The sequence below is a fragment of the Phycomyces blakesleeanus genome (assembly GCF_001638985.1).
Source record: "Phycomyces blakesleeanus NRRL 1555(-) unplaced genomic scaffold PHYBLscaffold_4, whole genome shotgun sequence".
NCBI lineage: Eukaryota > Fungi > Mucoromycota > Mucoromycetes > Mucorales > Phycomycetaceae > Phycomyces > Phycomyces blakesleeanus.
Window position 1 is genome coordinate 295169 of NW_017265137.1, and position 11770 is coordinate 306938.

The 11770-nt window shown below is 37.4% G+C and overlaps 3 protein-coding genes across 3 annotated transcripts; all 3 read right to left on the reverse strand.

Moving 5' to 3' along the window:
- Nucleotides 1-6379: 6379 nt before the first annotated feature.
- On the reverse strand, nt 6380-6728 carry PHYBLDRAFT_60453 (hypothetical protein; the record flags this gene model as incomplete). Its single annotated transcript, XM_018440644.1, has 2 exons — nt 6380-6509; nt 6553-6728. 2 exons carry the CDS (start codon nt 6726-6728, stop codon nt 6380-6382), a joined length of 306 nt encoding a protein of 101 aa, XP_018295364.1.
- A 212-nt stretch (nt 6729-6940) lies between these two features.
- Nucleotides 6941-7615, reverse strand: PHYBLDRAFT_141211 (hypothetical protein; the record flags this gene model as incomplete). Its single annotated transcript, XM_018430549.1, has 3 exons — nt 6941-7260; nt 7313-7507; nt 7591-7615. The coding sequence occupies 3 exons, from the start codon at nt 7613-7615 to the stop codon at nt 6941-6943; spliced, it is 540 nt and encodes a 179-aa protein (XP_018295365.1).
- Nucleotides 7616-7937: 322 nt separating this feature from the next.
- PHYBLDRAFT_179813 (hypothetical protein) lies at nt 7938-10521 on the reverse strand. The gene is made up of 11 exons (XM_018438214.1): nt 10320-10521; nt 10015-10253; nt 9898-9935; nt 9777-9827; nt 9601-9686; nt 9487-9551; nt 9277-9430; nt 9179-9212; nt 8940-9091; nt 8790-8877; nt 7938-8731 (listed from the first exon to the last, which is right to left on the reverse strand). The coding sequence occupies exons 1-11, from the start codon at nt 10491-10493 to the stop codon at nt 8190-8192; spliced, it is 1623 nt and encodes a 540-aa protein (XP_018295366.1). The 5' UTR covers nt 10494-10521; the 3' UTR covers nt 7938-8189.
- Nucleotides 10522-11770: the final 1249 nt, after the last annotated feature.

Consider the following 11770-nt stretch of genomic DNA (forward strand, 5'->3'; position numbering starts at 1 on the left):
AAAGAAAGGGAAAGTAATTTCTTTTATTAGCTTTTTTACACAAAGTCTACTGGGAGTTGAGTTCAGCAAGTTGATATCTAAAGTTTATATTCAGCTATGGACATGTATATATAGATTCGTCTACATATTTGTTACGAAGGTTCACTAATTCTTATATTTGCAGGAGTTCCACGAGCATAGCAATTTCCGGGATCAGGATTACAATAGATCTCGTCAGGAATATTAAGTTTGCGAAACTCGTTGCGGGCTTGTTCAGTCCACTTAATTCTTTCCGTCGGTTTAAAGGCGTATTTTCCCAAAAACGACCAGTAGTATGCTTTCAAGAATCTAATTTCTTCAATAAAATGCATTTCAAGAACCCCATGATGTAAAACCTTTAATTTAAATATATATACATATATCAGTTGGCGTAATTAGCTTTGAATGCTCAGATGAATTATATATATATATATTCAATTACCATATAGCCTTCCACAATTCGCCCTGTAAGAATAAAGGGAAGCGCTCTTGCTAGATAAAGACAAGGTTGAGTAAATTCCCAAAATTTTACTTGCTGGAACGCATGATTAATTTTTGTCAGTCCTTCAGCAAAACGCTGGTAGTTTCCAGAGTCCAAAGAGCATACAAGCTCAACTTCATTATCTTCTACCATGGTGTACAGTCCCATGGTTACAAAAATCAAACCATATACGGGAAAAAGGTTGGCTATCAAATTAAACTTTTTGTATTAGCCAAAATAGACAAAAATATAACCTCAATTACTTTCTTACGTGTGCCTGTCAAAGCTGGTAATATAGCTATGAGCTTTTGGGTGTGCTCTCTTGCTTGTTCGTAGTTTCTCGTCTTTGCATAATAGCAAACAAGCGTTCCGTGGATGGCAATTTGATTGTAAATCGGAGTTTCATGGAAATGTGCCTCAAGAAGTGATACAAATGCCAAGCACTCATGTAATCGATTCGTTACAATGGAATTACCCACATGATACACCCCGAGCCATATATCTACTTCGTTGTCTCCATTGTTCCGAGCAGTACTGGCCATCTGTTGAAGTAAAGCAACATCGCGCGGAGACCTGTCAAGGTTTCCTCCAAAGATACCCATTGTTACCAAGAGTTTCACAGACCGATAAAATGATTGGAATTCGACTACAGTTCCCAGGGTTAATGATGCTTGAATGGATTGATAAAGTAACTCTCTTGCGTTATCAAATTTTCCCGCTGCAAAACTCAAGAAAGCACAAATGGCCAAAGTATCAGAGTCAGTGCGCAAATCCATATTTCGTAAAGCCTTGGTAATATAAAAGATGCTTTTTTCTTTCTGATCGTTCACCCAGCATAAAAGTGCATTTCGAGCCAAAAACATGGTATACTTTGGTCCGATATCTCCGAGTCTTTCGCAAGCATTAAGTCCAATAAGACATGTGTAAACAAATTCTCTCCCGTTTCCGTTGTAAAAATAAATATTCGATAACGGCTTCATAATGTCTATTACTCGCTTCCAGATCTCGGTCTTCGTGTCATTTTTATGTCTTATTCTTGCTCCCCAACGTCGATGTCGATATTGATCTGCTCTATTAACCCAGAACCTCCATAAAAACTGCCGTTCGGTTTTTGGCCAAGGTTTACCGAGACAGTCAAGTGCCTTGAATAGATATATTTCACCTTCCTCTAACTTGGTTCTCATAGTGTAGCACAAACCTAAGTTGATGTATATATTGCTTATGTGCATATTTCCAAATTTAAGATAAAGATCTTCATTATTATCCAGTATATTGACAATATGCTCGTAATTTAGCGTTGCTTCGGGTATCAAATACGACTTCATGTTGAAATTAGCGAGTTTCTCTAGATAATACAGCTGTTTGTTTAGACTATCTGTTTCTAAGTAATGTCTGGTAACTTTTCCTAGAAGCTCGTAATAGTTCTCGTTTGTAAGTCGTTTTTCATAGTATGTGGCAAAAAGGCTATGTATTGTCATTCTCGTCTCGTAGGACACCATTACGTTGATACACTGTGGAATAGTACTGTGACTGAATGTGTATTCGTTATAATCGAGTTCACGAGTCTCTCCATTTTCGAGTAATCGTAGAAACCGATAAATATCGTAAGCCTTAATAATACCCCATGTCTTCTTTGTATCATCATATCTTAAGATGGAGTTCTTAGCAGATAAAGCTGCTTTAATTTCTTGAATCTTAAATGTTTGTCCTAGACAGCTAGCAGCCTTTATAAGTTTATTTTAGCAACTCACATAACATATTCCTTATGATGTTCTACTTACAGCCAGAAACTCCTGATAGTTTATATCCAGTCGATCATACTGCATCTTAATAAGACGCTTATAATCAAAGTACCCCATTTGATCATCCATATCGAAGCGAACACTTATAGGAATTAGTTCACCATTAACTACGGTAACATGGTTAAAATCTTTTAAAATAATAGCCATATTTCTATATGCATATATCAGAAAATTGTTTAGTAAAATAATTTAAAAGCTGGTTTAATTTATTCTATAAACTTACTTGACGTAAAGGGGGTTTCCCTTTGTACATTTCTAAATAACAATTTAATATATTTGGACAAGATGGTAAGTTGATCATTGAACTTTAAATACTTACTTGAACAACGTTAACAACATCTGGATTAACTGTCATCACCCCAGGACCAAATGTCTTTAATATAACCTCTGCGATATCTCTATTGTTTAAACCTTCCAAAGCAATATTTTTATACTGTCCACTAGAAGAAAATCGCTTGAGAAAAGTAATATCATAATCTTGCATTGGCCGTGAAGCTATAATGAGCATTAAATTTCGACACTTCTCGTGGATCTCTTGCAAAAGTTTGATAGATGCGCTATCACACCCTATTAAATATAATGTATTTTAGATTATAGCTTCAAAAGGTCTACTATGGAGTAAACCATTTTTTTTTACTTACATTGTGCATCATCACACACAAACAACAAACCATAAAATTTTCCAACATAGTTTATCATTTTTATAACAATACGTGAAATAACAATATCTCGACTACGTCCACCGAGACTTTTTGTGTCGTTGTTTTCGGAAATATTGTTCAAAACTGGAAAGATCATTTTGAAAAGTGGTAAATATGACTCACTCTCTCCGCACTTGAGAAGGCATCGTTGAATAAGTTCTTCGACTTCTTTATTAAAGGCTTGATAATCCGGACAGGAACCTGCAGACACCGGTGAGAGAATTGGGTACCGGATGGGTTTATTTACCCAGTCTTTATGCACAGAGCTAGATGCTATAGGTGCGTCGATGGTGTGAACTCTTTGATCTTCAGTATATGGGCTTGATGAAGGCTCAAATGTTTTACTCTTTTTCAATATGTCTTCGAACAAAGTCGGATATTGCTTTGTGCTTGTGGGTATTTCAGATGAATCAATGGTCTCAAATATCGAAAACATCAAGTTTTTAATTAAATAGAATTTCGAGCTTTTTTCCACTAAATGAAATTATATTTAATATAAAGTTATCATTGGGTACAAAAAAACCATTTCATCTCACCTTCTGTAGATGCTGACCAGCTTTGTGTTGAGACAAGAAGTTAGTAATGGGCAATCAGACCAGTCTTTTCTATCAATCCCTACCAGCATACGACATTGGACAACGAGGCTGTATTATACAGAGTCCGACAAAAATAGCTTTTTCCGACACCAGATGGTCCGGATATTACAAGAACATAATGCTCTCTTGTCTTATTCCAGTCGTTAACAAATTTTACTGCTGCATCCATCTCAGATTGATATCCAATAAAATTTGTATTAGAAGCCGTAGTTTGAGTTGAAAGACGCCTTGCCTCCATTGACGCAAACTGTTTGATTTCGTACACCTGGATCGGCCGAGATTTTCCTTTGACATAATTATCTCCAAGATTGATATATTCACATAGATCACCTATCTGCTGTCTAGTGGCATGATCACATACAACATTATGTCTCGAGGAACGAATTTTTAACATGCGTACGGCGAGAATGATTGAATCTCCCGAGATTCCTGGATCACGACGGAATGGATTATCTTTGGGCACAATAGCAGCAAATATGATACCAGTAGCAAGGGCAATAGCAAATCCAGGTAGGTCCTGTTCTCGATAAGCATCACGGAGCTCGATTGCTGCCTTTGCAGCAAATACGGCCTCACGTTCGTGTGAAAGTGGGGGAAGTCCAAATACGGCCAGAATTGTGGCACCTAATTTTTTGTGTATGTTAAAGATAAACTATTAGTGTCACACCATTTTAATAGAAGGTTAAATTCAGTAATCATACTTGCCTTTGTCATCGATTGCAAATTGCTGTAACATGCCTATTTAAATGAACATATTAAAGTAGAAATAGAAAGGGGAGAAAAATAAGAATATTAATGTGTCATTTCTAGCCGCTTCCAAAAAAAAGGGAGACCCACGACAGACCTTCATATTTCAAAAGAGCACGAAGACAGGTAACAAGTGCCTTTTGAACTATATCTAACCCCTTTTTGGTTACCACTTCCATCTTGCCCAAGCTGACAAACATGATCGTAGTTTCTCTAAACTGTGCAAGTATGTCCCCAGAAGCACTGTTTTGAAGGCGATATAGAGAACTTCTGCTAATATATTTGAAGTAATGCGGGTTCGAATTCACAGGTAAATTCAAAAAAGATGAGTTTCGAACACGAGGGATCAATGGCTCCATGGCAAGTCTGCGTCGATCTAGCACAGTTCCAATACTTGATTGGCTAGTGATACGCTTTTGTGAAGGCTGTGGTCTTAGAGTTACACCAGGTTTACGTAACATTGACTGGTATTCTGAACTTCGAACAATATAATAATTTTTTCGTTGCTCGCATTCAAGAATCATCCCTTGTGCACGGACTATATCGAGAGCTTCTTGAGTAATACACATCTCTCCAGCCTTGGCTGTTGAGAGTGCGTCATCTAAAGCGTCAACAACGGGACCACCAATAGCGTATTCGAGACGTCCGCAGTATTCCAGAAAATATGCGCCAAGTGGGGGAATACTGTCTTGATTTGGTGCTCTTAATTGTGGATAGACATTAACCCTGTCGTTTGGAGGGAGAGAATTAGAGACAATGTCTCCAACAACCACATTCGTTACATCTCCACATGATAATGCTATATGTAATTCGAGATCGATCGCACTCGTGCAGTTGTGAGACGAGTGTTCACTGGATGAGCTGAAACGTCTAGAGGACTGGGAAGATTTTAGATTCTTATTTTTTGCAAGGATAAAGTTGAAGCATTTCCATCTGTCAAAAGACATCGTGTTGTCTCCCGACCAAGAGAGATCTATATTTTGAGGTTGAGGCTGAAGGCTTTCCTCAGAACCTAGCGGCTTAAGGCTACCAAAAATAGCCACCTTTTTACGCCCGGTTGCGGGCACAGTTTGGCCAACATCGGCACTAAGCTTCCGATGTCTGGATCGCTCTTCTGCTGTGAGATAAACACGGTAGTGAGATAATCTTGTGAGAAGCTGTAGCCCACATTCGATGGCCTTTCTAACAAGGACATTCCTTTGGCGAGTCTGCGATGAATTTTCCCCACTTTCACTACCAGACGATGTAGCATCCGAAAGACGACGGTCATACATATTTTGTTGGAAGCACACAAGGACGGCATCACCAAGAAACTAAGCAGAGGCATATTAGTATGTCTTAGAAATATATGTATATGGATTGCTTTACCTTTACAACATCTCCACCGAAGTATTCAATTATTTGTATACACTAAAATAATTATATTAGACAATAATACTCAAGGCATAAATTCGTTTTACCATACGTGCTTCTATAATACTTATGTACTCACCTCGCCCATGTAGGCACCGATCTCCATAGAAATGGCTTCTGCACCCGACTGGCTTTTCTCAGCTGCAAGCGTAGAGAGCTTTTCTTATGGGTTATTAACGCCATTTGATCAATTCAGCTGATGTACACTAGATATTGATCAAAGGATTTTCTTTTACCTTGCTGAAGCCTGACCAAAACAGTGTTACACACAGAATATTATTTATTATAGGCTTTCACTTACCAACAACATCAACCATTAATACAACCCCGAATTGGGTTTGGCTATAGGGAATTTCTATGTTTACCTCCCTTGAATGCAATACTCGTACAAACTACCAGGATTAATATAGCTTCTGTTAATAAAACTAAGGGTGATTCCGTAATCGTGATTCTAATGTGAAATTACCTTTGCCACAAAAGGTGCAATGTTCGTCATGTCAGATTTTTGACTTGAAGACATGAGCTTAAATAGGTAGTATGTTTATATTTATGATACTATGCCCTAATAACGTGTAAAAGGGAAAGAATTTAATATGAACAGCCACAAGTCAAGGATTAAATTCATGCAGACATAACTTGAATACCACTGTAGTAAATGACAGACTTTATAACTCCGTAATCGTAGGAAATATACGAATTCGTATATCTTCTACGAATCCGTATATTTCCTACGATTACGGAGTTATAAAGTCTGCCAATAGAATATCATCTTTTAGTAAATTAAAATTACTTACAGTGAATAGCGACCTTCGAGGAATTTTTTGTTTGTATGGAGCTGTGACAGGCTCAGATTTATTAAAGTTCTCTGTCGAGGAAAGTGTACACTGTGGTAAATGGCAGTATTTAAATCTCCGTATGCGCAACTCAGTTGCGTTTTAGCAACTTTTATGGCCAATAACATGCCAGACATTAACCTATCAACGTTACTTTTGGGCAAATACTTTTTTTTGTATGGAGCCAGGAAGAAAAAGCTCAGGATTTTATTAAAGGTCTCTGATTGAATAGGAAAAGAGAAAATTAAAATATTTGTTTGTAAGGTTTTGTAGATTATATGATGTTTTTGGCTTTTAAATTTTATGGTTGTTTTTGTTTTGTTTTGTTTTTTTAAAAAAAATGGAGGAGTTATGGAGAGTCCAGCTCTAGTTCAGAGCAGAGACGAGAAATTGACTTGCATGCAGTGTAGAGCACCGCAGAGGGAAGGAAAGGGACAGAGTTAAAGTGGAAAGACCAGTGGTGATCCCAAATAGCCAGGATAGTTAGGCCAAAGACGGAGGAAGCAGGGATCGCAGGGTTAAGTGTGGGGGGAAGACGAAGGATTGGAAAGCGTTTGAGAGGACAGAGGGCAGAGGGACGGTGCCGAAGAATTCCAACCAAATTCCTGTCCACACAGCAGATTTCAACGGGCAAGCGAGAAGAAAATGTTCTTGCATCTCGATGGACACCTGGCAAATAGTGCAGAGAGGAAAAGAGACGGTGGATGGCATGATGCGGTACAGAAGTGCTCGGCACGAAAGCTTATTGTGCAACCCGCGAAACCAGACATTCCGAGCCCGGTGAGGGAGGGCAAAAGACCAGAAGGAGCGAAGTTGTCGTGGGATGAGAGGAGGGTGGATGGGACGAGCATCAGACAGTTGATGGGAGCAGGCAGAATGGTAGAAGCGCGTGGTGAGCCGGAACTTTGGGCAAATACTATTTATGGGATTTCAGAATATGTCCAATATGATTTACGAAATCTCATATTATTTTTGCATATATGCCATTCACCAGCGTACGAGGGAATTGTCGAGGGAATTGCATCGAGGGAATTGAGTCACGTCATATACGATACAGATTGTTATTCAGCATCTGCTTTTTAAGTATTTACTAAAATACCTTGCTCATTTTTATTTTTTTGTTAATGATTTGTTTCATTTTGGCTATAGAAAATGAGCTTTATAAAGTATGTTTGTTTAGTACATCCTTTTTTGTAACTAGAGTCCTTATTTTAGAATTTTTTGTCAATTCCCTCGTACACTGGTGAATGGCATTGACCATGTAATTGTCGAGGGAATTGACAAATATATCCATTCGGAATCGAATAAATTACTATGAAAAGTAATTCTTCATTCAATGCCCTCGTACACTGGTGAATGGCAATATTTTAATTTGAATAGACATTTTAGGTCCTGTCCAATAAAAAAGTTATAGAGATAATATACTAATTACAGAGCTATATGTTTTTTATATATATTCATTAAAATATTAATTATTTTTGTAATATTTTGCTTTTGTTTTTACAAAGAGGAGAAATAATTATACATACACATTGAATAAAGGATAAAAAAGAAAAAGAAAATAGTAAATATGACAGAAGCATTAATGTAAAAGGTAATTAAGTAATAATAGCAATAAGCTTGGCACCCCAACGCTTGTACCATGGACCAGTAACTTCAGGCTCGTCCTCAAAACTAGAGTAGTCCATATCCATGCGCCCGGTATCAAGATCAATTTGATCGATTGGAACCATCTTTGATTTAGTCCAAAGCTTGGTAGTAATGAACCCAGCCGCACAGAGAATAAGACCGGCGTAGTTACCGATTAGACCGACTGCACTTGCAGGAGAGAAGTAGGAATAACCAGCCATCAGAGCAATGACTATACATGCGATCATTCCAAATATGTCACCAAATGGATAACAAGGAGCAACGAAAGGCAAATCAGACAGTTTACGACCCTGGGAAATGTAAGCCTTGCGGAAACGATAGTGAGCAAATGAGATACCACCCCATGTGACAAAACCAGCTACACCAGAAAGCTTGGTAAGGACAATGAAGAGAGCCTTTCCAGGGATAAATGATGTGGCAAAGGTAATCAAACTAATAAAAGCAGTACAAAGAAGAGCGTATATTGGGACACCACGATTTGTAATATGGGCTAAATATATAGACAAAGAGATAAGTCAAATAGTTGTATGATGTATATTGTTGTTTACCAAGTTTGCGTGGGGCTAACCCCTCCTGGGAAAGAGCGCAAAGTGTACGACTAGCTACATACATTCCACTATTCGCACAAGATAGAACCTATTGACACAACACATAGTTAATTTTCTCTGTATATCGTACCACTATTCTACTCATATTACAGTAATCAGAATAACCGCATTCATAATGTGGGTGATACCGGAAATTCCGCTCTTTTGAAATACAATAGTAAACGGGGAAACTGTAGCTGTTCCACTGCTACTATCCAAGTTTCGAGGATCATTAGAAGGTACTATCATGCCCATGACAAAGACTAAGGAAGAAAAATATATTAGCAAGATTATCAACAATATCAAGTTATATACTAACTTGCCTGAGCCAAGATAGAAGATGATGATACGCCAGAACACATTTCGAATAGCCCGAGGTACTTCCTGTATACAAAGGTGTGAGAAGAATAAGTCACGTATCTATGATTTATATTACTGTACAACTAACCTTTCGAGGGTTTCCACATTCACCAGCAGTGATACCAACAATTTCGGTACCCTGCATACTGAAAGAGGCCAAAACAAATGCATTTACAACTCCAAGAGCACCATTGGTAAATGCACCAGGAGAGACCCAGTACTTGAAGCCATATACTTCGTCACTATCGAAAAGATAATATCAGTATTTTGTAATCTAGGAAGACGGAATTAGACTTACCCAATAACACCACCAGATGTAAAACAGCCAACAATAATAAAGATAAGTACAGCAAGAATTTTAATCTGTTTTTGATGTTAGCCAAATTGTATTTTTGATTATCTGATCTCGTACCACACTGAACCAGTACTCAGCTTCACCATAGCTTCGAGCACCAAACAGGTTGAGAACAAAGATTACGATAAGCCAAATCCCCGACCCTATTTTTCCATCATATATATAGATATTAATACTTGATGAGATTTATTTAATCGCTCAAAATAGCCATATTTATGAGATCCAAAGCTTACAAGCCCAGGAAGGTACTTTTTCAGTCCAGAAATTCATAACCAAAGGAAGTGCTAGAATCCAGATGATTAGTGAGTAGTGAGTATTTTTAATTGAAACCAAAGTATCATATAATAAATTTACCTGTCAATTCACTTGCAACGATAATAGCCCAACAAGCCCTAGAAGGTTAATTGTGAGATACGCGTATTGGATATGATATACGGGTATCAAAAAGTTTTTGAAGAAGCGATATTCTACCAGTAATTCCATCCAATAGTAGCTCCAAAAGAATCATCCACAAAACGACGGCAAAAGATGGTAAATGATCCAGATACAGGAATATAAGTTGCCATCTCACCCAATGAGAAGGTAACCCAGAACACGATGAAACCAATGATAGCATAAGCAATGAGAGAACCAGCTGGGCCAGCCGCTGCCAGATTTCCACCTGAAGACAAGAAAAGACCTTGACCAATGACACCACCAAGAGAGATCATCTACATAATTCCGTAATAAGATTAAGTCAATTAATGTACAAGCTAAGAAGTAACTATTAAGCTTACAGTCAAATGGCGAGATTTGAGACTACGTTTTAAGCCTCCTTCCCCATGGGCTTGGCTTTCAAGAGAAGCAGATGAAACAGCGTCTCCTTTATCATGGATCATTGTGTCTGCTTCAACCTTGGATTGATTGGATATACTTATAGTCTCAACATTATTTTTCCCTGTTGGAGGCATTGTGAAAAAGAAGATGTATAGATTCAAAAGAAAGTAAATGATCTAGAAAATATACTGATTTTCTTGACCCTTTTTATATTCGATAGATTAAAGTACTAACTTTATCTAATATATCGACATATCTATATCTCTCTCTCTTTACGATTAAGTTTAACTCACATGATACTTGCTTTCTCAAGTGCCCTTATTTGGTTTACATATTACTTTTAATTCACACACTTTATTTCTCACAACCTCATCAAACATATGTTAAAAATTTAAAATTTAAAATATAACATGAGTAGGTTAAGGCTATAGATCCATGATTCAGCTCGAATAAACAGGACTACCTTTGTTTATGACAGTTGTACATCGTACCTTTTACCAATTATGATATATTATTATGTAGACATATTATAACTCATCCTTGCACACGGAGAATACAGGAGTCTACCTTTTTGTTGTACCTAAAAGCTAGGTTACTCAGATACCTTTTACAGAAAGCGATAATAAGATATACTTTTCGATCTTGACCTGTCGTTTTTGCCTCTGAATTCGTTTTTGTTACACGCAAATGTGGAACGTTTTGGTCGTATAACTACAATTTTGTCTTGAGGAGTTTAATTGTATGCATGACCCAAATACGATAAGAAATAATAGGAAAGATAAAATACAGCAATTCTAATTTAGAATAACACTTAATTATAATCTTCAGTAAAATTAGCTTTGTTACAAGGTACTGATCGTATAAAAGGCCCGTACCGTCTGCACCTGATCTGTGATACACCCAAGATGCTCGAAAAACACGGCCTGTTTCTGATAAGGTCTATTTACAACCCTCGGGGAACTCGGTTATTGACGACGCTAATGATAAGACAAAATCGCAAGGTCATATCTTGTTGCAGGTATGTACTTTATCTCTTTCCTAAAACTAGTCATATCAGGGTATTTCGATTCATATTGCCTTTTGACTATCCGCTTCGTGAATTTCAATCAAAATTTTCCCAGAGACCACATTAAAACCCAAATAGGACTCCCTAGAAAAAATAGTTTCTCACAGTACTGAGAATAGCTACTTGATGACAAGTGGTTTCACCATAAAATCTGGCTCTTTAGGTGGTCGCAGTAATTACTCGAACGACACAAATTGCTCGATCGACTAATTTGGAAGATTTTTAAGTATAAATATGGTACTTGATTCTAAAGTCAGTAAACATTTCCTTTCAAGATTGTGACACGTAAGATACTTGAGTAAGGCAAAATAACTGGTTACGACTCTCTTATGAAAAGGGCCCTCA

Bases quoted from the DNA above. Each gene is read 5' to 3' on its own strand.
- PHYBLDRAFT_179813 (XM_018438214.1), bottom strand. From the start codon at position 10,493: ATGCCTCCAACAGGGAAAAATAATGTTGAGACTATAAGTATATCCAAT. The intron at 9,092-9,178 runs GTATCATCATCT...TTTCTTCCTTAG, and splicing joins TATTCGAAATGTGTTCTGGC to TCTTTGTCATGGGCATGATA. The intron at 8,732-8,789 runs GTAAACAACAAT...CTATATATTTAG, and splicing joins GTTAGCCCCACGCAAACTTG to CCCATATTACAAATCGTGGT.